Consider the following 27,444-nt stretch of genomic DNA (forward strand, 5'->3'; position numbering starts at 1 on the left):
TTCTACAGAACAGGGTGAGAGGGTGAGTGGGTGAACTTTCTTGCACTCATATTTGTGAAGTTTGGTGCATTTTTATGGACATATCAGTGTTTTGTACAGTTGATATTTAGACAGATATAATTTACGTCAGTGTTCATCACAGTAGTTTGCAGAGCTAACAGTGTCAGGAACGGGGTATGCAATTGTTAGCTGCCGCTAGCTTGATAAAATGAAGTTATAAACTTTCTCAAAACTGATTTGATGTAACCAGTAACGTTGTTCCAGAAGATGACATTAGAAGATACAACTATTGTAATATAACCACATAGATGCTTCATATATTAAAGAGACTATGTTGTTTGTATCTAACATAGCTTAAAGTTGACGGGTTGATATCGCCCAATAAATTACCCAAACAACTCAACGTTAGCGTTACACTTTGGTGACCAGCAAGACGAATCCTTGCTCGCTCATTCGAGTCAACTTTCTGATTTACGTTAATCGTTATTTGCAGAACGATAAATGCACTAACTTAAGTCAATGCATCAAGAGATAAGATAGCAGGTGATCAGTGGCTTTGTGATCCTGAACTCTCTTGAACTCGTTTGAAATTATCCCAACGTCGTCATTAGATTTAACCAAATCCGACAGATTTTCGCTAATTCAAGCTCCTATTGTAGTTTAACACAATGAATGACATAACGATTATCGAACTGATCTTTGGTCGATACAGTGAAGTTAAATTACAGATATTACGCTAACTTAGGGTAATGTTAATGTTGAAATTTTAAGCTCGGCACAGACTTTGTTTTGTCTTGAATATTAGCTGTCCCTGACGTTTTCAAGACTCCCAGACGATTTCATGTTGTGGCTCTTATGGGAGTGCTGCGTGCGATTGCCCAGTGTCTAGTCAGAGCATGTGACCAAGGGTCCGTAAAATGCACTGCATGGACTGAAGGAAGCCCCCTGTTGTAGCATCTAGGCTGACACTGCGCATTCTCGAAATTCATGTCAGACGAATATCTTCTTTTTGTTTGGAACCAGTAAAATTATTTAGCTGTAGCTATTGTATATTTCTGTATAATGTCTGTAGCTCTCCGCCTGGTGTAAAACTTAAAACTGGTGATCTGATGTTCAGCAGTTGATGCTAAATTTTCTAATAGAGGAGGGCGAAGAGAGATTTGTGATTGTGGGCGTTTTGATAGACAAATGATATATGAATTCTCATTGCATACCTGTGTTTGAGTCTTAGTCATTTTGATTTTGTAGACTTGTCCACGTCATGGTTCTGAGTTTAATAATTGATAGTTTCAAGTGGCCTTTGTCCAAGTTGTGTCTAACAGGCTTGTAGGATGAACTCCCTAAAATTCTCCCTTTAATTCTCAGTGAACTGCTCAGTCAATCCCAGTAAAAACACATTGTGCTGAGAAAGGGCTAGTTATTTATTCAGTTGATTGAAGTCACTGTTAAGAGTCTGAAACTGATTAACAGGCAACATAAAAGAAATCTGACTGACATTGTTTTTCCTGGTTGTCCATGTATTTTGTCAGATATCACTCACTTGTAAGCTGTGGAGAAGTTTATCATTTTAGTTAACTGACTGACTTGCTACAATTGCAGGAGATCAATAACTTGTTTTTACATCCTTTACTCAGTCATTGAGTAAACAAGAGAACCAACAGATCAGGCTGTTCTTGTTTCCTTTGGGAAGACCAATGGGAGATTCACCAGTATTTATGAGTTAGCCTACACTGTAGTATTTTACTAAGGTAACTGAAAGACTTATCTGGTATACTAGTGTAGGGATACTCTGATTTTTTTTTGAGGGGAAAAGAGCACTCTGCTGTCTTGTGCTCTGTAAAATGTCAAAACGTATTGACCACCATTTACAATCCAAGTCTGGAACCTTCTAAAGATTGGGGCATCCCTCTTTGTGGTTTTGTTGTGTACATTAAAAAGAGGGTGTAGTCTATGTTGGAGGCATTTTACATTGAAATAATTTAAATACTGATTTTGCATGGTCTCTGTGCAGGTATTCCTTGGCTATGTAACATTAGTTTGTAGTATTCAGTCCAGTGCTGATCTTGAGAACGAGAGAGTTAGGGTGTAACCGCCTCACTTGATCTTTGGCCTCTGACCTGTAGTTTGTTGACGTTTCTGTAGTTTTGCAGCATGAGCGTGCAGACACCGCACCCAGGACTTTAAAACCAACAAAATAAACAAATAAACACACAAGGCCTACACACACGGCCAGCGACGCGATAGTGATTTATGGCAGTGTGTGACAGCCTTTATGTCAGGGGTCTCAAACACCCGGCCCGCGTCCTGCCCAATTCCGGCCCGCGACGAATGACAAAATAATAATGTAATCCGGCCCTTGAGGCTATTAATTGCGACAAACAACGATACTGATTAAAATAGACGATAGATCCAGGTACGGTGACAAATCTCATTTGTAGGCCTACTCTGCTCCACTATGTGCAAGACATCCAGAGCTTGATTCAAACCCAAAATCGCTGCGCAAAGTGTTCAGGAAATACTTGTATTACACGCGAGAAACACAAAGACGTGCATTTGTAATGACGCGGAAGCGATGCAGGCCATAGTGTTGCAGAAATTGAAGCAGAAATTAAGCAGAAATAGCCAGGCCTACACCAAATGTTGAAAAACGTTCACGTGTGATGAAGTCTTAGGTAAGCTATGTTATTCACCTATTCTAATTCTGAAGGAGAATATCCTTTTGGAGATTAGCCTATGATCGATCGTCTATGACGGTGATAGTCACGGTGCGTCTGTGAATGGAGGTGCGTGTATACAACGGTGTCCAAGCATACCATGCTTGTTTCGACCCTCTGCCCAACATAGCTTGGAGGTTGCAGTGGTAATCGTGATGATGGTGTCCGTAATGGATGTGGTACAGACAGCAGGGCTAGTAGAAATAGGGCTCTAAAGAACTACAAAGTCACCCGCAATATGATGCGAACTTCTGGGTACTGCAGATTACCCGCGATAGGAACTGTTTGACCAGAATACTTTATTGTAGGCCTATATTGTAGTAATCTATTACTAAACCACAACATCTTAGGTGTTGGTATAGGCTACATCTTAGGTGTTTTTCTGTTAATTTGTTATGTGGGTAATATGAAAAAAGGAAAGGAAACCTGCTTAAATATGTCCATCCAGTATTTACTGAAAGGTGCATAATTTGAGGTGCTTGCCATCCAGTGACAAATTAGATGGGTAAATTTACCCCCTTCATAAACTTTTGTTTTACTCAAAGATTTTTACATTTACAGTATAACTTTATCTCTGACCACTTTCAAGCCATGGCCTTTTAAATTTTGATATAAAAATCCAATGGTGTTGCTTTCTTAACCCTGATGCTTAGTTTGCCAGGTTTAAAAAAGTTATGAGAGGAAATATTTGTATTTCATGTGAAACACACACACATACCTGTTTTTTATGTTTTTCATTTATTTTATAATTTGTATTAATCTTTATTTTATCATTATTTTATTTATAAGCTAAGGTTGCTAGCACAGGTGTCTAAAACTAGATAAAAACACTTGCACTTTCTGTTTGCAGTTTTGTGTGGTATTTGAAAAAAAGAACATTGCATTTTCAGAAATAGCCGTCCCTCCAATCAGATGACGTTGGCAGAATTGGCCCCCAGCTCATTTGAGTTTGAGACCCCTGCTTTATGTGATTGCAAACAAGTACAGTAGTAAGATGCATAAGTAGTCTCTGTTAAGGGTGTGTGGATAGGTCCATTGCTGTGGATGCAGGGTATGGTAATGGCGGACATTAATGTTGTCTCTCTGCTATCTCCCCAGTAGCCTGGGTGTTCCCATGCTGCCTTGCGCGTGATTTGATTCACGCTGCTAAGGCAGCCTGGAGACCATGGAGCAAATTTTTCGCCTGAGATAGGGAACCAATCACAGAACAGGGGGGAAAGCAAGACGATGATGAGCTATGCACAGACGCATTTGATAGACATCCGTGGCACCCAATAAACGGATCTGGGCATTTTTTTCAAATACGAGAAAATGAACGTTTGGTTCCCAGACCACGTCTCATTGAGAAGTGGTGGCGCTAGCCAGGCTATCTCCCCAGTCTCGTTAGTAGACATTTGGGTCTGAATGTTTTTATTGGCTCAGCTTTCCTTGCTGTCAGACTGAATGAATGTTATTTTGTTGTCGCTACTCTCTCCTACTCTTACTAGTACTCATGGCAATGTTTTGCCCCTGCTCGGTCTCCTAACGTGTTGCTATCCATCATGGCCGACATGATTGTCAATCGTGGCGAATGCTATAACGTTGTTTCTCCTCTCTAACTTGCTATCAGTTATGGCAGATGTTGTAATGTTGTCTCAGCTCTCAGCTCTCATCTCTCTCTCACCCTTGCAGTGTTGCTATCAATCATGGCGGACGTGCAGTCGGAGGCACCTACCCAGCCCGATCTCATGGAGGCGGATGAGCCGCTCCTGAGCAACCTGGACATCTTCCTCTTCTCGCTCATCGCTGGCCTGGTCATCTACTGGTTCACCTTCCGCAAGAAGCCGGAGCCCATCCCCGAGTTCAAGAAGCTTGACATGCCGTGAGTACCCCCCTCTCTCCCCTCCCCATAATCAGCTGTGAATGAGTTTAATATTTAGGAAAGTAGACCTGTGGGAAGCACTGTTATATTCCTGTTATAACAGTTGAAGTCTCACAGATAGGTGGACAAGTGGTGTCCTGTGTTCAGTTTAGGCATCCAAGGCTCGGCTCATTTAAATCCTTTCCAGTCAGAAAGAAACAATGGGATAAGACGCTGCATGTTTTTGCCCCTTTGAGCAGAGTAGATAGACTAGACCTTGTCTGATCATGTCTGTGTTGAGAAAAGTTCAGGTATTGAGGACATTATGAAAGCTGCTGGCATTTTGTTCGGAGGGGAAACTCTAGTTGCACCAGCTTTACATGGCTGCTTTTGTAAGCTTTCTAAGATCTCGCATGGCCATCAGGAAACCTGGAAAGTGGGTTGGTGGTTACTCAACTCCAGTATTAATCCAGCTCTTTAGACAGAGAAAGAGGGAAATCATGTGCCAATGTAAAACTTGCTGTCGTCGACAAACTAAAGTGAAAAAAAGGAAGGGAAATGTTGCACTCTTGTTACATGAGTTTTACGTAAGACTATGTTATGCAATGTGTTTGAATTGAGTTCTTGAGTACATCAGGGGCTTAAGAATTATGTGGTTTCAGGCTAATTTATTGCAAGATGTTGCACTTAACAACGCTTGGTTACCGTGTTCTTATCCACTCTTATCAGGGCTGTTCTCATTGTATTTGGTGAAAGTGTCTTTCCTTCCTGTCTTTTTTAAACGTTTTTACTTCACAGCTGTTGCACCTCCTGTGTGTGATGTTGGCCCGTGAATTGAAACAGCCCATCTGACTGGGTCACCTCAATTTCAGCAAAACCGAACTGTTCAGTTGTTCAGGTCCCTGTTTGGGATTTCAGTGGGATGTCGAGTGTGATGTGGTGTTCTATCCCGGTCCTGTCTCAAGGGTCTTGTTGTTTTTGTGTCTCTTGCCAAACCAGATGGAAACATGGCGTAAGCACTCCAATATGCGTCTGTGTCATGTAGTGTGCTTCACCCATAGCTAAGGGGTCTAGTTAAGTCTGTCTGTGGGCTGTGATCACTCTGCTCAGGTGCATGTGCTGTATTTGGTGCATCCTGTAGAAATTTGAATCTGGATTGTGGAATTGGTTGTTTGCCTTGTCTATGCTCTCATTGAGATTAACTGTTAGTTTGCCAGGCTTAGACAATAGTGTGTGTGTGTGTGTGTGTGGGGGTTGTATCAAATGTCCAGCAAGCCTGCAGATTAAGGCAATTGTGTAATAAGAGCTGGTAAAATGGACAATGACGTCTGTCAATAAACATAGAAAATGTGCTGTAAAAGTGCTCAGTCAAATTACTTTAAGAACATCAGCAACAGCAGTTCTGCTTTGGTTAATTTTTTGTGATTCACATAGTTCTCTGCACAAACAAGAGTACAGTATACAGCTCTGTTGTTGAGGTGTGTGTGTGCGCATGCGCACGCCCCCATGTGTGTTCCTGTATCTCCAGAGGAGCAAGGCTGCTTGTTTGGCACACTCTGTCCTTCCGATGGCCCCAGCTGCACTCCTCCGTTGCTACAGGAGACAGGACACCAGTCCTCTCCTGTCTGCCAGGGTGACACCTTAACGCTCCCACCCTGCCCTCCCCTTAGAAACAGGCACTAGCAACACATTCAGCCTAGATCTGGCTCTGATCTGTCCCTGGTTTGGTATGGACCGGGGGGCAGCACTTCAGACAAGATTCCAACTCAGCCCCTAGTGACTACCCAGCCATGTGGGCAATTGTGGCCTACTGGTTAGGGCTTCGGACTTGTAACAGGAGGGTTGCCGGTTCGATCCGCGACCAGTAGGAACGGCTGAAGTGCCCTTGAGCAAGGCACCTAACCCCTCACTGCTCCCCGAGCGCCGCTGTAGCAGGCAGCTCACTGCGTCGGGATTAGTGTGTGCTTCACCTCACTGTGTGTTCACTGTGTGTTGAGTGTGTTTCACTAATTAATTCACGGATTGGGATAAATGCAGAGACCAAATTTCCCTCACGGGATCAAAAAAGTATATATACTTATACTTATGTGTTGCTACCTAGCATGATGACGGCTACAAACATGCTCTAGGAGCTGACTGATCTAATCATATATATGTGAACATGCAGTCACTCATACACATAAACCTACACCCACACACACTACACAGCTGCATGCTTAGCTTCTCTGAGTGCAGTAGAGGCTACACCTCACCCAGTCACGCCCATGCGTCTATGTGGAGAAAAGTTCAGGTATTGAGGGCATTATGAATGCAGCTGCCCTTTTGTTCAGTTGGGAAACTCGAGTTACATCAGCTTCACAGTGCTGCTGTTACCAGCTTATCCTACACACGGCTTATCCATCAGAAAACCTGTTTGTCTGAAGACAAATCAGCTGGGGGGTCACGACTGGGAACTACACACTGTGGAAAGACCAGTTGACGAGTCTTGAGTTGGCACAGGAGGGTCCATGATGTAAAATGGCATGGTGTTGATGGACACGGTGCCCTGCCAGAGGGGCGTGAGGCCAGAAGGCAACACAAACACACCCAAACCCCGAGGGTCAGACACAGGAAAAGGGTTGCGTGACTGACTGACCTACGCACTTAATGGTTGAGAGAGAGAGAGAGATAGAGAGAAAAAAAATAGGTGACATTATTAGATGTAGTAGAGGGATTGAAGGAGGGGTTGTTGTTGTTGTTTCTTGAACAACAAGATTCTTGAATGCTATGCGGCTGCTCTGAAATCATTGGTCAGTATATTGTACCATTAATCATATATATTTATTTTATATTGTAGCATTCATTATAAGTCATCAGGTATGTGATTCCTCTGAAAAATTATACTAACGTCTTGGAAATGTTGTTAATTTATTTAAATAGATTAAGAAAACCACCATTATGGCTTTGGTACTCTATTGTTGTGGTTTTTAATTACTGGATGTCGGTGCAGCTTTACACCATTCATGCCACTTCATGGAGTAGAACAGTAGGCGGCAGCTCTCTCTCAGCACCTGAGCCACAACTGAGCCTTAACTGAGCCATAATTAATCTCCGTGACGGCTCAAGGAGGAGTGTGTTTGAGTGGCCAGAGGGGAAGCAGCTGGGGCGTGTTCTGCCGGAGGCTTGTGTAAAGCCGAAGGCATCCCTGAGGCCAGGGAGAGGAAGTGCTTACGTGACAAACTTGTGTGTATGTGTAGGTGCAAGGCAGTGAGTAAGAGGGAGGGTGGTGGTGCGGTGTTTCCCATACATTGACTTATTTCTGGCGGCCCACCACAATATCAACATTGACCACCACACTTATTTTCCAGGTTGTACTAAATTGTGCTTAAATCTGGTTAGCATGATAACCACGCTGCGCTAATTTGTTAAAAACTGTTGCATTCAAGTTAATTCTGCAAACCTACCACCACAAATAGAATTTAATTCTGTGGGAAACACTGTAGTGGTTTCATTTGGCTGTTAACAGGAAGGGATAGCGAGCTCTAACCCCAGCACTGGTCTCTGGCCTTTCCCCCTGAGCCCTGTAGATGAACCCTGTATAAGGCCTGCATCTCAGGAGGTGTGTGTGTCTGAAGTAAGAGAGTGTGTGAGTGTTGGAATCAAGCAAGTGTGTTGACTGTCTGAAGGTAGCGAGTATGTCAGTGTCTGAAGTAAGCTATTGTGTGAAGTAAGAGAGTGTGTGAAGTAAGCGAGTGTGTGTGAAGTAAGCTCTACTCAGTATTACACACATCAGAGTATTTGCTTTCCGCACCCATGAGCACACAAGGGTCCCGTGGGGTCCAGGTGACATAAATGTCACCGTCGGCGGGTGTTGGCAAAGCTCGGTGTGGATGTGCACGTACCAAAACCAAAAGGCTTTAGGATCCGACCGAAAGGTTGGGATGGGAAGTGTGTGTGAGTGTGTAAGTGTGGGTATGAGTAAGTATGGGAAGTGGTGCCTTGTGAAGTGGAGTCCATATCAGACCATAGACAGTAAAAGAAATGGACGAACAGACTCCGTCGTTTTCAATGTCAAATAGAACGATTTTTCAGTTGGTCCCCCCAGTACTGCGCAGACTCACACTTTACTTTGTGACGTTAGCCATCGAACTGAATCTTGTAACTCATATGATAGATACACAGAAATTCTTCTCACACTTCCTTCGCCTTCAAAGTCATCAAAGTTAAACATTTATTTATGTATTATTATTAATATCATCCTCACGAGTGATACCAAGTCGTGTTTATGTTGAAGCTACCACACATGATCATCTTCAAAAACAGTCATGCTAAAACAAAACAAAAAAGTTATAGCTTTGAAGCTAATATTCTTTCCACTTTTCCGACCTACGGTCAATACATCGAAAACCTCTGAAATGATCATCGTTAGTGCCGTTTTTCATTAGGTTTACTTGCCTCTATGCAATGCTTTAACATACTATATTTGTTCATGAGTTTCCGTGCTGGCTGGACTGAGCTTCCGTTAGCTTCACTACAACCGGACATGCTAAACATTCTTCTTACGGGAACCTAACGTTGCGTACGAGGTAGTCAAGTCTTGTTTTGCCTTTTATTGTTTATGTAGATTACACAAAAGCTACAATATCGGCACAGGATAAATGTTATATGAAGTTATGGTATTTCAAAAAAATCGTAAAATGAATGGGCTTCTATGGGGTTAGCAGAGAAGTGGTACCTCCAGCTTACATTGATTCTTCTACTTCCGGGAATTCCCCTGCCTCCTTGTATCAGACGTGCAGGCCTACGTCACTCCCAATTCGCTCCCCGTTCTTTTGAGCACGCCTGTTATTTCCTTTCTCCACCCCCCCCCCCATACTGCCCACCTCCCTACTGCCCACCTCCCTACTGCCCTCTCCTCTGTTTAATAGGGGGAATGGAGGGAGTGAAAAAAGCAAAAGAAAACTGGCTTTAATGCGGCCCTGGAGAGCGTTGGGGGGGGGGGAGGGGAAAGGCCAGCCAAAGCCGTTCTCTCAGCCTGTGGAAAGGTGGAAAGTTGAGGCGCGAGACAAGCGCCCCATTCTGTCTGCCCCCCTCTCCTCGTCCCTTTTCCTCTCTCTTCCTCTTCTGGGTCGGCCAGCTCTAATTTGCCTCGCTGGTCGGTTGAATGGCGCAGGCCCTAGCTTGCCACAAGAGAATCCCTTTATGATGGATGAGGTTGCCATAGTAATCTCACTCTTTGTGAAGGTGGGGGGCTGTGTGTGTGTGTGTGACTGAGGGTTGGGCTTCAGTGAAGTGAGCTTTCCATAGAAAGTGTTTTCTAACATGGCCAATCCCCCTCTGTCTGTCTCTCTCCTACTCTCTCTTTCTTTCATTTTCTTCATTTTCTCTCTCTGTGTTTCTCTCTTGTCTTCGCCCTGATAAGGGTGCATGTTTATGGTTCATTTTGGCTATAGAACTATAACTTCATTCATCTTGTTGGAATCGGTACGTGAGAGAGAAAGAGCGATTTTGTGTGTGAGAGAGAGAGAGTTGTGTGAATGAAAGAGTGAGTGAGAGGGGGAAGGGGATACAACAGGGGCTGTGAGAAGGAGGAGGGGAGAAACGGAGTGAGGGAAAGAGAAAGAGGGAGCGCGAGAGAGAGAGAGAGAGAACTCTGCGTTTACTGGCATTTACGGGAGATTTCATTAGGCTGGGCTCGGTCTCTCTTCCCTGTCTAGCTCTGTTCGTTGTTGCCAGATGTTACTGGCGCCTTCCGCCACTCTGTAGGACTGCCTGTGTGTGTGTGTGCGTGCGTGTGTGCGTGCGTGCGTGTGTGTGTGTGTGTGTGTGTGTGTGTGTGTGCGTGCACGCGCTGAGAGAGCAACACCGCAGCAGTTTGTTTCCAGCAGCAGAGAGAGAAAGGGAAAGTGCTAATAGGTAGCAGTGTCAAAATCTCCATCTGGACGGCTGCTTTCTTGTTTCTAACTCTGACACACGCACACACACACACACAAACGGAGAGAGGGAGCGCGAACGAGACAGAGAGCACGGCGCGCTTGAGTAAGCTCTCCACAGGATCTGCAAGACCATTCCTCTCCACGCTGATCCGCACGCTCGGGTTGTGACCGTCGTAACGCTCCCGTCCGCTCGTCCAGGGGGAAGCGGTCAGCATTTGCTCCACCTCCTGAAACAATCGCCAGGGACTTCCTCCATCCATGTCTGTGCTGCGAGATAGGACCTGCCTTCCCCCATCCGCAGCTACCACCGGTGGTGATGACGCCAGCCTTCCACAAGCGCGTCTGCTGTAGAGGACCACACCAGCTACGTGTATCCGTCTCCATCTTGGGGGGGCTCGTCATCCTGACTGGACGTTAACGCGTGTGTGATTCGCCCGCCGCATGCTTGCTGCTTCGGCTGTCAGCATCACTGAGCGTGTGCGTGACTTTAGTGTGTGTGTGTGTGTGTGTGTGTCTGTGCTTGACTTTAGTGTGTGTATCTGTGTGTCTGTGCGTGACTTTAGTATGTGTGTGTGTCTGTGCGTATCTGTGTGTCTGTGCGTGACTTGAGTGAGTGAGTGTGTGTGTGTATCTGTGCGTGACTTGAGTGAGTGTGAGTGTGTGTGTGTGTGAACAGCGACCTGATGGCTTGCTTGTGGCTCGGAGCGCTGGCATCGTAGCGCAGCGTGTGGTGTAGCTCGGAGGCAGCCACCGAGCATCATGGGTTGCGTGTTCTCTCTGCCGGAGGAGCGCAGGGCTGCTGCGGAAAGGTCAGTGGCTCTCCTCACAGACATGCACGCACGCACGCACGCACGCACGCACACTCATGGACACACACTCCCATCATACATGTGGCCCTGGTTCCTTCGTCTGTGTCTGTGTCTATCTGACTGGCCTTTGCAGTGCCAGAGTCATGCTGACGCTTCACTAACGGTGGGAGAACGCCTGCGGAATGTGTTGGGAGGAGGGAAGGATGAAAACATGCACTCTGCTGTCTGTTTATTTTACTTTATTTATTTTTTTTTAAAAGTTTTTTTTTTTTTATTATTAAATACTGAAAGCGGATATCTTTGTTTTGTGACATTTTAGCCTGAATTACATGTTGGGGAACTCAGTACCATGGAACACATTGGTGGTTAACGTGTCCTGCTCTGTTACGTGAGGCCGGAAGGAAGTCGGCTGGTTTTGCGTACATAGAGTTTAATATAGAGAAATGCATAGCTTATTTGGGTATTGCCTCATAAGAGGGATTGTAAAGTAGGTGGGTTTAGTTTGGATAGTAAAATCACCCTCTTGGTCCCTAGGTTACAGCAGTGGTGTTCACACCGAGTTTTCTTGTTTACTCTAATCTTGTAAAACTGTAGTTGTGGTATTCCCAACACTGATCTCAGTAAAACTAGTTGTGCTCTTCCCATCACTGATCTTAATGAAACTGTAGTTGTGCTCTTCCCATCACTGATCTTAATGAAACTGTAGTTGTGGTATTCCCAACACTGATCTCAGTAAAACTGTAGTTATGGTATTCCCAATGGTGTGCTCTTCCCAACACTGATCTTTGTGAAATTGTAGTTTTTGGCTTCTTTGTATGACTCTGAGTCTGAGCATTCACTGTTAAGATGAATTGTGTTGTTGTTTATGCTGGGCCTAAGCACTGAAAAGTGTGTGTGTGTTATATTCTTTAAGACGCTGTGTGGTGTTGATGCCTGAGTTCTGCACTGTGTTTCTGAATACAGAAAGGGGTGTGCACCAATCAGCAGTGAGCTCTTGCTGGGCTGGGAGACGTACAGGCTGCTTACATTCCTCAGACCCCCATTTCAGACGGTACCCACGACCCTCCGCCTGAAGAAAACTAAACTGGTTCCGTTTATTGTGCAACAGTTGGCCAGTGTCCCAGAGCATTTAGCAGAGTAGGAAGAGGAGTCTCTCTCTTTCTTTCTCTCTCTCTCTCTCTCTCTCTCTCCCTATGTAACCCTTGTGTAATAATAATCCTCATCCTTTGTTAGCCGCTGTGCAGTTGGAGAACTCTTATTTTGCAGCTGTGTCTATGGATCAATTGCCATACTACAACCCATGGAGGAACCTCTGAATGCAATAGTCAACAAGACGTGTTATGCAGGGACAGGCCCCAGCCAAATGTTCTGTTAAATGGTAACATATGAAAGTGGCTGATAGATTTCAGACACAAAATGATGATTTGCTGTTGAGAGGTTGCTGAATTTGACCATTTGTCTGTCAGTGGCTGTTCGATATTTAAGTCATTTTAAGAAATTAGTTTCCAACCCTGGCAGCATACCAACACACTGAGTCATAGCTGAGTCATACACATGTACAACCCTCAAATGGAGCGGAGTGTGTGTGTGTGTGCTTTCACTGGTGTAGGCAGTGGACAGCAGGTTAAAGGCTGAAGGTGTGTCCATACACGGTCACTGGGTCAGAGCTGCGCTGCACTAAGAGAGGAGAAGACTGGAGAGGAGATCAGGGCAGGATAAGTGTGCTATTGCCCCTGTGTGTGAGTGTGTGTGTGTGTGTGTGTGTTGAAGAGGTACGTAAGAGCCCTCGCTGTCCTGCATGGTATGTGGGTCCTGAAGGGCTGTAAATGTTTTGCAAGATTGTTGTTGTTTTTGCATATTGGATTTACGGAGCCCTGGTGCATCAGCATGTTGTCAGCATGGCTATGCCAATACAGCAGCAATGCTCAATATTACTTCGTAGTATATCACTATTAATATACTTGCTGAAGCATTCCATAGTATGAGTCTGTACCATTATCAAATATACTATAGCACAGCATGAGTCTATGCCAATATACATATAGTAGCATCTCAGTGTGGTCTCCCATACAGGAGTTAATTGGGAGAATGAATGCAGAATGAATTAAATAAAAAAAAAAAGATGGGTGTACTCGGTAGTTAAAGTGGGATTTGGCAGGTGGGGGAACCCTAAAATCCAGTGTCGGTGCAACGGGGGAAAATGGCTCACTGTTGGACAACATATTGAGTATCGTGGTGTAGCAATACTTTTTGGACAATAATTGCTAGCTTCTTGGTCACCTCTGTATAGGCAAAAAATGAACTCATCATTTATTTAAACAATATCATCGCGCTATATCGTTGGTATGAAAGAATATATTTATTATACGATATATAATAACTTTAACCCCTTGGTGTACTGCTCTTCCATGAAACCCAGTGGAGTAGTACAGCTGGTCAGCACCTATTCGTATGATCTGGTGCTGAAAGCTTTGGCCTAGCGTAGCGTTTGTGTGCTGCTGCACATGCACCCAGCGGCAGCATGGTTTCCCCCTGCGGGTTGTTTTTTGTTTTGGGCCGGCCTGTCTACAGCCGCCTCCTGGGTCCTCAAGGCGAGATGCCTCCTGCTAAGCTCCTGTAATCACATAAATGAAGTGAAACTGAGGCTGCCAGGCTTCTCCCCCCTTTGTGTTGCTGTTGCACGGCCTTGTTCATGGTGATCGTACTGAGCACGCTCAGTAGAGAGCAGACGCTGGTCCTGTTCTGGCTTTGGTCCGGCCCCTCTGCTCTGGCCCATGCCCGGCTGTAGGCTGATGAGTGATTGGAGACAGTTGAATGAATGACAGCTGAGTGAACTAACTTTGTTTTGTGTGTGTGTGTGTGTGTGTGTGTGTGTGTGTGTGTGTGTGTGTGTGTGTTCCTTCCCTTCTCCAGAGCCCCTAGCACCAGGGAAACCAGCTTCATCGAGAAAATGAAGAAAACCGTAAGTTGGCACTTTAGTAGTTTTGCATTCCAGTGCAATGATCTGGCAGGTAGATCCAGCTGATTCTGTTCAACAATGTTAATATTTATAAATTCTGTTAAATCGCAATTTTCTAGAATGGAGCCTTTGTGCTCTGTGAGATCTCGCTTTAGTGTGATGACAGGGCTGTTCAGATTTTGCCCTCTATTCACTTCAGATGTGTGTAACTCTGCCAAGTTCATGTCAGGACTTGAAGGACTTTTTACTGGAGCTCTGACACACACATACACACATACACACACACACACACACACACACACACACACACACACACACACACACACAGACACACACATTTGTTTTGAAGAGTGAACTGTGGCGCATGTGTGTATCATCTTTGCCATCTCTCCCTGCCAGGGCCGAAACATTGTGGTGTTCTACGGCTCCCAGACGGGCACAGCCGAGGAGTTTTCCAACCGGCTGTCCAAGGATGCCCAGCGCTACGGCATGAAGGGGATGGCAGCGGACCCGGAGGAGTACGACTTGGTAATCATTAGACCCCTCCTCCTCCTCCTCCTCCTCCTCCTCATCATGAGACCTCTCCTCATAGGCCCTCCAGTCACATCACAATTTCACAGTACAGCAGAAATGACAAAAATGACCTTATGTTTGATAAGGGCTTTGTAAGGTCGCTTTGGACAAAGAAGTCTGCCAAATCCCATAACCATAACCATAAGGGCGCCTTCATAAAGTGTGCCTGAATGTTCTAGAAAAAAAACTGAAGTGAGTGAGTTTTACCTGTTGTACTTGTATTGTTTTGTTATTTCTATCAGTAATAAAAAAGTGTTTTGTGTATGCGTGTGCGTCTGTACAGCTGCAAGTGTTTGAGTGTTTGTGTGTGGTCCTCGACTGTGTAATGTTTACAGTCTTGGGGTGCCTTGGCTCTGTACTGCATTCCTGCATTAGCTGCTGCGTAGTGTAAGTAAGTGTGTGTGTGTGTGTGTGTGTGTGTGTGTGTGTGTGTGTGTGTGTGTGTGTGTGTGTGTGTTTGTCTACAGTCGGAGTTGGCGCGTTTGTCGGAGATCGAAAACTCTCTGGCCATCTTCTGCATGGCCACCTACGGCGAGGGCGACCCTACGGACAATGCCCAGGACTTCTACGACTGGCTTCAGGAAGGCGACGCAGACCTGGATGGACTCAACTTCGCCGTGAGTTCCACTTCCTGTTCCCTCAACATCATTTCCTCTTTTATTGCCAGTCCCAGCATGACTTGAGTCTTTCTCAGCCTGTGGAGTAGAATGAGTTGTTTTGTTTGATGACGTGACTCGCTTAGTCATGCTCTTGTGGGAAAGAGGATGTTACTGGAGGGGCAAATAAGACCATGCCCAAGCATTTAAGTGATCTCAGCAAATTTGGCAAGTCGAGGGACTTGATTTCAGTCATTCACCATCAGTGCTGTGTGAAGATGCTTTATTACTGAAAAGGGGCAGCTCTAAGAAAACCCACATGAGAACATCACAGTTGCAGCATTAAGGGTGTGAAGGACTCCTTGAGTCGAACCGTCAGGCTATTATGACTGACCCATGTCACTATCGGCCACTGCGGTCAGTCATTGTGATTATGGTTTGATGTGAGCCAGTGTATGGTTCACATCAGTCTCCACAGAATGGAGAAGTTGAGTCATGTTCTTGTGAATGAGGATCTGGATTTGAGACTCCACTCTTCCAGAAGTCGAAACTCCGCTCTTGCTTAAGTCTCGCTGATGCAGCAACATTTTGGGGGATTGCAGTGACACAGCAGTTTTGACAGACTGGTGAATGTGGCCCAGTTGAGTGACTCAGCAGTTACTTGACACCAGCACCCCTCTGCTCACTCACTCACTCACTCACTCACTCATTCATTCACTCACTCACTCACTCAAAGCACACATGACTGAAACAAATATTTACCCCAGAGGCCTTATCTCTTTCACCATGGTCAATTACTGCAGTGACCCTTGACTCCTGCGAAGGGATTATTGTCTGTGTAGTTTTCCCACACACTAGTGAAATGGGCAGATTAGCCAAAGCCTCTGGGTTAGCTGTGTGATGACTTGGACTATAGATTCCACTCTCTTCCTTGGAAGGTATTTAAGTATGTGTTTTACATTTGCATCTTGAGCCCAGGCTCGGTTAAGACTTGAACAACAGCGTTTAGGCCCTAGATTTGCCTTCAAAGGGTGCACACATATAGATCCATAACATAAGTATAGATATGAGTGCTTATATATATGACTGGGCCCTTTTTCTATGTTCTTTTCTGTGCAGTACTTTGCATTAAAGGCATTGGCTGCATTTTCAGAAATTGCCTGCTGTGCTGACATAAATGTACGTTGCTTTGTTTGGATGGAAGCATCTGTTTGAGGAGCATCCTAATATTAATAAGAAACTGAATGCCGTGTGTGTGTGTGTAGGTGTTTGCGTTGGGAAATAAAACGTACGAGCACTACAACGCCATGGGCAAATACGTGGACAAGAGACTGGAAGAGCTTGGAGGCAAGAGAGTGTTTGACCTTGGCATGGGAGACGACGACGGCAAGTGAGTATGACGAGGGTGTGGACCAATCAGAAAAGAGGAGCGACGTAGTCTAGCGCTTACTAAAGACCTGGAAGAAATGAAAGATAGGACTTGTTTATGACACTGACTTGTGGTGATACACATCCTGGATTTAATTATTTGTGTGTTTTTGAAGCTGGAGATATATGGGTTCTAGTCCTTTTACTCTGTAAATACTTGTTGCAAATCTCTCCAACAGACACGTACAACCTTAGTTATCTACCAGGACAGTAATTTATTTCTCCTCCATTGGCAGTGAGTCAGTGGCGGCTTGCTTTATCTGAGAGCCAAGCCTCCGGTCGAGTTGTTTGAATAGAAGCCCGGGCATTCATTTGCACATCTTTCCATTCGTTAGGATCGTCTCTAAATGACAAACATGTGCCTCCCCCTCACCTCTGTTTCTACTGTGTTGAGTGTAAGCCCTGTGGATGATGATGATTTGTGGTGTGTGTGTGTGTGTCTGTGTGTCTGCTCAGCTTGGAGGAGGACTTTGTCTCATGGAGGGAGCAGTTCTGGCCGGCCATGTGTGAGCACTTTGGAGTGGAGGCCACTGGCGAGGAGTCCAGGTTAGTGGTCTAACCAGCCCATCTTCCCTGCCCCTTCTGCCCTGCATGCATCAAACTCAGAGCAGGCTCAAGGCTAGTCACTCCCTCTGATGAGGGTGACCTGTCTGTACTCTCTCTCTCTCTCTCTCTCTCTCTCTCTTCTTTCTTTCTTTCTTTCTTTCTTTCTTTCTTTCTTTCTTTCTTTCTTTCTTTCTTTCTTTCTTTCTTTCTCTCTCTCTCTCTCTCTCTCTCTCTCTCTCTCTCTCTCTCTCTCTCTCTCTCTCTCTCTCTCTCTCTCTCTCTCTCTCTCTCTCTCTCTCTCTCTGGTGGACTGACAGACACCCACATTTTTGTTTTTATAGTATGCAGTGTTCTGGGCAGAATAGCAGCCTTAACTTGGCTGAGTTTTAATTACATACCACTGGTAGTCCTCATGAGAGAACTGAGCTGTGTTCGACTGTATAGTGAGTGAGTGGACAACCATTACACAGCCCTGAAATTATGAGAGAGCTGAGGACTGTAGGACAGCCCTGAGACTGAGAGAATTGGGAACTGTGTCCTTCTGGACAGACTTGAGACTATGAGAGAGCTGGGGACTGTGTCCTTTTGGACAGCCCTGAGACTGAGAGAGCTGGGGACTGTGTCCTTTTGGACAGCCCTGAGACTATGAGAGAGCTGGGGACTGTGTCCTTTTGGACAGCCCTAGACTGTCACCGGAGTCCTGGTGCCTTGCAGCTGCTGTCCTTCTGTTCTCTGTTCCCCGTCTGCTTTGAAATCTCCTGCATTAGCATTAGCATGGCCTACTAGCCTCTCAAAGCTTCATCCCCATCAAAGCAGACCGGGGAGCTCTGTGATGTGCACATCTGCAGATCATCCCTTTCTCTCTCTCTCTCTCTCTCTCACTCACTCACTCACTCACTCACTCACTCACTCACTCACTCGCACCCACACCAAGGTTTTTACAAAGATTTTTTAAAATGACGACCTATATTATAAATGCAAACATAATACAAACCAGTATAATTAAGGCATGTTGACAGAAGATTGATGTTGTCATTTGGAATGCAGTCGTGTTTGAAACTAAATCATTGTAATTTCATACCATCAAAGCAAGCTTAGGCTTACACACACACACACACACACGAAAGCACACTTACACACAAACACACAGTATACACTTATACACACACACACACTCTGGCAGATACTGAAGTCGGGCACATAGGCAGACACAATGATGGATGGGACTGACAGATGGTGGATAAAGCCGCACACACACAACCTTTCCCCCCCATTTCCACAACCTATGAGCGAAAGTGAGGGATTACCTCACCATGAACAAACACACACAGACACACACACAGAGTTAACCTGCCCTCTGTCCCTGATGTATCATTTGCCAATATGAGTTGAAGATTGTTGATTACTTAAACTTGACACAGACACCTGTTGTACCATGAAGGTTGATGATGTGAGAACAAACACATACACACTGTGCTGATCCCCCTCTGTTCCCTCTCCCTGCTGTAGCATCCGTCAGTACGAGCTGAAGGTGCACGACGACCTCAACATGAACAAAGTGTACACTGGAGAGCTGGGTCGACTCAAGAGCTTTGAGAGCCAGAAACCGTGAGTTCACAGCCAATCACGGCTTCACAGAGCTCCTCACAGCATTACCGCATGTGCATCGACAGTGTCGGCAAGGATGGTTATTTTTAACAGAACCATAAAAGCTCATGACCTTAATTTCTATGTTTCTATGTCTAGGTTCTTACTCATAGTATTAAATTAGCAAGATGACGTTGCCGAGTTATTAAACTACCTGTGTGTTTAATTTAATTTTAATTAAGACTCGACCCACTCCTTTACTTGTTCCCAGTTGCCCATCAATGAAATTAGTGCCTGTGAATCTGTAATTTATTGTAATCAATCTGTAATGTATTCGCAAATATCATCTAAGTCGAAGGTGTATACCAAAAATGTACTTTCAGTTAGAGTTGTATCACCAGTTTAGCTTAGTTTAGTTATTTGTTTTATTTGACGGCATCCTTGGCTGACCTGAAGCGGTGCGAATTCATAGCATTTAGAAGAGATGAATAGGACTACTATCGCCCCTTTTAGTTAAAAATAGTTGGTGTGTAGTATATCCACTTTCTCAAAGCCCAAAGTGTACTCTGACTGAAACCAGCACCTGGGTTTCCTGCAGTTCTGTTTAGCACCGCTAGTCTGACCCCCTTTATCACGCCGATGGTCCATCGATGACGTAAGTGAGACTGACTAACTGAAGTGTCCTCGCCGCTTTGGCTTCCTCTGCACGTCTGACGTCGGCTCTGACGCGGCAGGTTGGGGAGCTGTAAAATAGCTATGTTAGTGCGACGTTCGATTCCAGAGATAGGAAGCGGAGTTTGATCTCCGCTTCCTATCTACTTGCCTCACCCGCTATGTCAGCTTGTTCCTCGGAACAGTATCACTTGGTAGACTTGGTGCGATGATGGGCTAATTCAGTGATCCCTGTGATGCGAGGCCCCCTGGCAACTAGCACAACAAATTTCTCTCATGTCTTTGCTTCTAAGAAAGCCCACTTTTGTTTTGTACACAGGAAGAGAAATTAGAAGTTTTATCCCTTTGCCTTTCGTTTGCATCTTTATTGTGTCGACGTCCTAATTATTTTTGTGTTTTGTGGCCCCTGTTGCACTCTATTACTGGGAGAAATTTAGAAATAAATATACATTAATGTCCATTAAAAAATAAATTGTGACTGGGTGTGTGATTCGCCATTCTGACTCTCATTTCTCTCTCGCAGGCCCTTTGACTCTAAAAACCCCTTCCTGGCACCGGTGACGGTGAACCGCAAGCTGAACAAGGGGGGCGACCGCCACCTCATGCACCTGGAACTGGACATCACCGGATCCAAGATCAGGTAACGCTCAAATAGAGTAACGACTAACATTACAGGTGTTAGGATGGATGAACCTCACCATAGGATACCATTACAGGTGTTTGGATATGTGAGCCTGGCCTTTAAGCGCATCTTTGAGTGAACGCAGAACTGACTGTATGTGTGTGTGTGTGAATGATGTAATTTCCAGAAATACGTTAGGCTCAAATGGCCAGTGTTGTAGTCAACTCCCTATGCCTCGAGTCCGAGTCCAGGTTCGAGTCTCCAGTGTTCAAGTCCGAGTCGAGTCCACTACTCATCCGAGTCAAGTCCGAGTCGTGTCACTATCAAATGCAAAACTGACAACCTTTGGGGCATTAATGTCTCCAGGCATTTGGCGCCATTAAATTTAACGTCCGTTTTGTAGGAACATGACGTGATGTATGACATGAAGCAGTAACACTCCATTGCACTAATGTTAATACTAAAAATAATTTAGATATTAAAATCCTTTACCAAATAATATTACAATGACATATTACAGTTATAGCCTAATGTGACGTACAAAAAAAAAGTCGAGTCCTTGTCTCAATTTCCAAGTCTGCATGGTTTGAATGTACGAGTTCAAGTTCGAGTCATTCAGTGCTCAAGTCAAGTCACGAGTCTCTAAATTTAGCTCATGACTCGAGGACTCGAGTACAACAACACTGCAAATGGCCAAAGCCAAGATGCTTCCCACATAATTTAGAGAGGAACAACAGAGACACAGTGCTCTCTTCAGAGTAGTGCGTCATCACTGCCAGCTCTGTAGAAAACATTCGAACATTGATATCAGTCAGTGAAATGCATGATTGGAAAGGCTGAACTGAAGATGCATATTGATATAGTAGAGATTGTTTGCGGATGATGTCATTGGTGTGGTTTTTGCTTTGTGGCAAGTCTTTGATACGGTGCTAATAGGTGAGATAAGGCTTGCTTACAGCAGTGTTTGAAATCACCTGAATGATTTCTGAGTGCTTATCTGGGTTGTTAATCAGACCCTATAAGCTATAACTGTACTGTGCTGGTTTTTCAGCATGTCATCAGTCTTGGCAGAGGGCTTATGGTGTTGTACTGCACTGTTGCCTGAATGACATTCCTCAGGAGGGGGCGTACGTGACTGTTACCAAATTATGAATGTGACCTGAAAGGTGTTCTCACTCTCTCTCTCACTCTCACTCTCACTCTCACTCACTCACTGACTGTCTCTACCTACCTCTTTTTCTCCTTCTAGGTATGAGTCAGGAGATCACGTGGCTGTTTATCCCATCAATGACACAACTATTGTGACCAAGTTGGGTGATATCCTTGGAGTGGACCTCGACACTGTTATCTCTCTCAACAACCTTGACGGTATGACGTTAACCTTGTGGAGTGTGTTTGTGCAACATCTGTGTGAAAGATGAATAGCATCATCTGAAGGCTTCTCCGTCTGCCCACGCATCTGAGGGAGGGAAATCAGACTTTGTTTAGATTTAGTTTTTCAGTCATTACTAAATACAGATTACAAATTTGAATTTCATATTTCTTGAGAGTTCTTCTTAGTAATTTGAAATTATGTAAATGTATTATTTGTGAGTTGTGACCACAGCTTCAAAATACAACTCCTAAGACAGTACTTTCATCAAAATTCATCAAAGACCTTGGGAATTGTGCCAAGTTGTCAGCTTTCTTTGGTGCTGTGTAGAAACTCAGGAAATGTGCTGGCTCCCCTGTCATGTTTAGTCCATACCACCATCCTGTGTGTGTGTGTGTGTGTGTGTCCCTCGCAGAGGAGTCCAATAAGAAGCACCCATTCCCCTGCCCCACTACCTACCGCACCGCTCTGACCCACTACCTGGACATCACGCACCCTCCGCGCACCAACGTGCTCTATGAGCTGGCCCAGTACGCCACTGACCCCAAGGACCAGGAGAACATGCGCAAGATGGCCTCCTCCTCCTCCGAGGGCAAGGTGAAGGGGGGCATCTCCATCTCCATCTCCATCTCCGTTCAGTCTCATTGAGACTGTGCCTGATGTTGACGCTGTTGTATAAGAGACAGAAGAGCTTTCCAGAGAATCTATTAATTTAAGCTGAAAATACAAATTCTTCTCCGCACAAGACTGTGTGACTAACTAGAGGGGGACACATAGCTTGCCTTTAACATAATTAAAGCATCACTCACACAGGAAAAAAAAAAAAAAAAAAAAAAAATAACAATGGTTCGATAACTTCTTTGTGTTCATACTCGCCCCCTTGTAATGATTGAGGAAAGCAGCAGATCACCTCTACTCACACTCAAAGGCATTTAACAGGTTTGCGTCTCGGTAGCCTTGTGAGAGTGCACAAGCAAGGTCAGGAGTATTATCTATGCTGTGAACTATCCTAGCTATTACTTCCCCTTCTGTGAGCTGGCTTGAAGTTCAAAAGCTTAATCTGCTTTTGTGCTCTGTGTTGAAAATACGAGACGAGTTTGGATAGGGACATTTATGTTTTACTCTGTGCATAGAAAGAACCAGAGTTCCAACACTGTTCAATTTAAGAACATCAGATCAGTGAAACACTTACTTTCCTCATGACAAATCAATGTGTCCATGGCAAAAAAAAATGTCAAATCCACGGCAAGAAAGTATTATAATTCCAACACTTGCAGAGATCATACTAAAGTGTGTGTGTGTGTGACCCTGTTGCTACTCCCTGATATTTGAGCCCTGTTCTCTGCTCTCCTGGTCAGGCGTTGTACCAGAGCTTCGTGCTGGACCCGTCCAGGAACATCCTAGCCATCCTTGAGGACATGCCATCGCTGAAGCCCCCTGCTGACCACCTGTGTGAACTGCTGCCTCGCCTGCAGGCGCGATACTATTCCATCGCCTCCTCCTCCAAGGTGGGCCATAACCCCGCCACCACACACACACACACACACACACACACACACACACACACACACCTGATCCACCAACATTTCATTTAAAACATTTCATATTTTGTTTTTATCTCATTTCACTTGAGAACAACACAATGTCCCCATTAGCACACTGCCTGTTTGTGTAAGCAGAGCCTTTTGGTGTAGCTCACTGGTGCCCTCTGTTGGTCTCTCAGGTACACCCCAACAGCATCCACGTCTGCTGCGTGGTGGTGGAGTACAAGACCAGCACGGGCCGCACCAACAAGGGCGTGGCCACCAACTGGCTGAAGAGCAAGCTGCCCACCGACAACGGCCACAAGGCCACCGTGCCCATGTGTGTGCGCAAGTCCCAGTTCCGCCTGCCCTTCAAGGCCACCAACCCGGTCATCATGATCGGGCCCGGCACGGGCATCGCTCCCTTCATGGGCTTCATCCAGGAGCGCGGCTGGTTAAAGGAGCAAGGTAACACCTTACACACTCACACTCTCTCACACACACACACACACACACACACACACACTCACACTCACACTCACACTCTCTCTCTCACACACACACACACACAAACACTGTTGTGTTGCTTCACATTACATTGGATGATTATTGTTCTTTGAGCAAAAGGACCTAAGTCCCTAGTTTGGGAGATTTGTTTTACATTTTCATATTCATGCATAGCATTGTATTATAACTTGGGGCAAAAATGCACCACTCATATTTTCATTTAATTTCAAGTCATTTACATAATTTCATGACTTGCATAAGTTGACTGACAGGTTCGTTTCAGAAGGCAACTCAGAAGGTCCTCAGCCAACTAGTCTGCATGCATACAGATTTCTAGTGTGTTCAGTTACAGTGTGTAACTGTCTCCAGTAAACTATAAACATTGCACATGCTGTAGAACGAAGCTGTAAGAATACAGCTGTATGAGGAGAGAAAGCCTTGTGTATCTGAGAACATGAGGAAACGCTAAACTCTGGTCCATTACTGCAGGATCTCTAATGTACTGTACTGTGTTGTGCTGGATCTCATTTGTCCTTTAGCTATAACATGCTATGGAAGACTCAAGCCACCGGAACTCAACTGCATTACTATCACTTTATCCATCTCAATTATGTAAGTGACGTGACTCAGTGGCTTGGTTGATTTAACGTGTGTGTGTGTGTGTGTGTGTGTGTGTGTGTCTTCACTCTGCAGGAAAAGAGGTTGGTGAGACAGTGCTGTATTACGGCTGCCGACACAAGAACGAGGACTACCTGTACCAAGAGGAGCTCGAGGAGTTTGAGAAGACAGGCGTTCTAACCAAGCTTAATGTGGCCTTCTCCAGAGACCAGGATCAGAAGGTACAACCAGTCAGATAGACCGTCCGGCTTATGCCCCCCGTTGGGTCATAGGGCACCAAGGTTGCTGCCAACAGCAGCAGCAGTGTCCAGCATTAGACAATATCTGTCTATTACCCTGTGTTTCGTCTTAATCCCAAAACTACACAGAAGCTAATTTTAAGTAGCTAAACAGGCTTAATTCAGTAGCTGAACAGAGGCTAATACTAGCTTATGTATTTCCTGTTGATCATGCCAATTATGTAAGATTCTGACTGGTTAGTGTAAGAAAATGGACAGAGAAAGTAAATATACCCACACAATGACCAATGTGGGGGGTGTTGAAATGTCCTTGCTATAGCTGCAGTATGTGGGATGGTACTGCTCTAATTATGATACATGAATGGTAAGATGACACTTTATTCAGCTTACTTTAACCTTGCTCCTTTAAATTGCTCCAGAACTATTCGTTGCAGCGAGATGAAACCTTTATTGCGTGCCCGAGCAGAAGTTGGGCTTTCCAACAAGACTAGGCACTTGTCTCTACTATGAAGTATTTGAAAATAATCAGAATTTGAAATTAAATCAAATTGCATCATATTTACAGTCTATACCACTCTGCGCTCACCTGCGCACCCATTACTGTCGTTTGAATTACTTTGAATGTCAGATGAAAGAGGAGACAGAGCTATCCATTGATGCCAAGCACATCCTTCTGGGTGAAAAGGATCATGTTACAAAAACAGATGAAGTGACCGCAAAATAATAAGTTCAACCTACCCAATGTTTTCGTGGCGGAGCATGTTCGTAATCCGACACCATCATGTTTGTGTTCCTTTATGGCAAAGCATGTTCATAATCCGTTTTTAAGATCCTAGCAAATTACTGCATGGTATCCAATTCAAAGCTCACATTGCATCCCACTTCGACAAAGGAACACTTTTTTGCCTTAACTTTGTTCATTGCAATGCAGTAAAAAGTTTTTGTAGAGAATCGTCATGAGTGCACACACAGGCTACCATGCATCAGTTTGTGTCACAGATGTGGAGCGCAGAAAGCTCATTTTTTCATCACTAAATAAAAAATGGTATTTATTTCTGTAAGGCACACTACAAATTACTGTAACTTGCCCCAGAGTCTCCCTCCAACATGGTTTTAGGACACTACACACAATGAAAGTAATGTCCAGCTGGCAGCTTGAGATACGTTTCAAAATGTAAGAATTCATCACCAGACACAGAGTCCGGGCCTTAACCCCACTGAGAATCTTTGGGATGTGCTGGAAAAGACTGCGCAGTGGTCCGAATCTCCCGTGATCAGTACAAGGTCTTGGCGAAAAATTAATGCACCGCTGGACAGAAATAAATGTTGTGACATTGCAGAAGCTTGTGGAAACGATGCCACAGCGAGTGCGTGCTATATTCAAAGCTAAAGGCAGTCCAACGAAATATTAGTGTATTAATACATGAAATGGTGGCAGGTCTGGGTAGCCTAGACTGAAAAAAACAATATATAGCATGTGTGAATGGCACTTACAATGACCAGGATAAACACTTATAACTAAAGGTAGTGAGAATGTAGGCCTCATAGGGTTAAAGGTGGGTTGTTCAAGTTCAAATTCAATTCAAGTTCACTCTTTATAATTGTCTACTGAACATCACCTTAACCAAACCAAACCTTAATCCATAACCTTAATCCATAACCTTAACCGTAAATTATAGTTCAGACAGTTTATAATCTGGATATCTGTAGACAGTCTTATAGGGGATCATCCAAATAAAATGGGACCGATGATGATGATGATGATGAAGAAATGTACTTTGTGAGTGTGTGGTGCTGCTTTTCTTAGTCATACTGTGTCTCTGATCCCTCTCTCTCTCTCTCTCTCTCTCTCTCTCTCTCTCTCTCTCTCTCTCTCTCTCTCTCTCTCTCTCTCTCTCTCTCTCTCTCTCTCTCTCTCTCTCTGTGTGTCTTTCTTTCTTTTCTCCCTCCCTCTGGATTTGTGTTATCTCAGGTGTACGTCCAGCACCTCATAAAGAATAACAAGGAGGAGATCTGGAACCAGGTCCACTCACAAAGTGCACATATCTACATTTGTGGGTGAGTGGAAATCACACAACAGCTTTTATTTATTCCTAGCCTAGCTAACTAACGCAGAGGCCCATCTTTACTAAATGGGATTGGAGTGTTTTATTAAATTGGATTGTTTAGTTGACTAAATTGTGGGGACAAAACGAAAAAGACTTGGTTTGGTTTGCTTTGTATGTTCATGTTCCAAGAAACTCCATGTAAAAATGTCAGGACAAAAATGAGACCTGTTTGTGATCCATCCATAGGGATGCTCGTAACATGGCACGAGACGTGCAGGCGGCGTTCTACGATATCGCTGAGGAGCTGGGAGGCATGACGCACGCCCAGGCCACCGACTATGTCAAGAAACTGATGACAAAGGGGCGCTACTCGCAGGACGTGTGGAGCTAAACGCCTATCCCCACCCCACCCCACCCCCTCCAAGCACCAGCCTCCTCCCTTGAACAGTATAGGGGAGTACCAGGGGGCTGGACACAAGTCTATCTTCTACAGTTATTTTTAGTTTTGAATTTTGTTTTTGTCATTGTTGGTTTTTACATGTTTCTTGAGACCACATGTGCACACCAAAAACAGTCTCTTAAGAATGGTAAGGTGAGCAATGCTTTGGGCTGACTTCATAAACTCATTGTACATATGATGGGGTTGCAATGTGCTAAATGTGGACCAAATCTCACTTCCGCAGTGACCAGGAGACTGAGGAGGATTTATTATAGATATCATATGTGTAAATTTGTGTAGAAACATTTATTGTGCAAATAATTAACTTTATATCATCACTGTTGCATAATCAATCCATGCAGAGCTTGACAAGGAGCCTTTGAATGTAGCCTTTGACATTATGCATAGTTCCAGTGGCTGTGCAATGCATTTATTTT

The 27,444-nt window shown here is 44.6% G+C and overlaps 1 protein-coding gene across 2 annotated transcripts; it reads left to right on the forward strand.

The window, feature by feature from the left end:
* On the forward strand, nucleotides 1-27,014 carry porb (P450 (cytochrome) oxidoreductase b). Of its 2 annotated transcripts, XM_048264144.1 has the most exons (16): nucleotides 1-22; nucleotides 4,386-4,575; nucleotides 14,192-14,240; nucleotides 14,637-14,765; nucleotides 15,278-15,427; nucleotides 16,672-16,796; nucleotides 17,291-17,380; nucleotides 18,890-18,988; nucleotides 20,163-20,279; nucleotides 21,511-21,629; nucleotides 22,049-22,230; nucleotides 22,992-23,141; nucleotides 23,357-23,624; nucleotides 24,357-24,502; nucleotides 26,493-26,578; nucleotides 26,815-27,014. In XM_048264144.1, the coding sequence occupies exons 2-16, from the start codon at nucleotides 4,400-4,402 to the stop codon at nucleotides 26,957-26,959; spliced, it is 2,031 nt and encodes a 676-aa protein (XP_048120101.1). In that variant the 5' UTR covers nucleotides 1-22; nucleotides 4,386-4,399; the 3' UTR covers nucleotides 26,960-27,014. The 2 variants fall into 2 exon arrangements, with proteins under 2 accessions (XP_048120101.1, XP_048120102.1); XM_048264145.1 differs by lacking the exons at nucleotides 1-22; nucleotides 4,386-4,575 and adding an exon at nucleotides 11,068-11,278.
* Nucleotides 27,015-27,444: the final 430 nt, after the last annotated feature.

This window comes from Alosa alosa, chromosome 15 (genome assembly GCF_017589495.1).
Source record: "Alosa alosa isolate M-15738 ecotype Scorff River chromosome 15, AALO_Geno_1.1, whole genome shotgun sequence".
NCBI lineage: Eukaryota > Metazoa > Chordata > Actinopteri > Clupeiformes > Clupeidae > Alosa > Alosa alosa.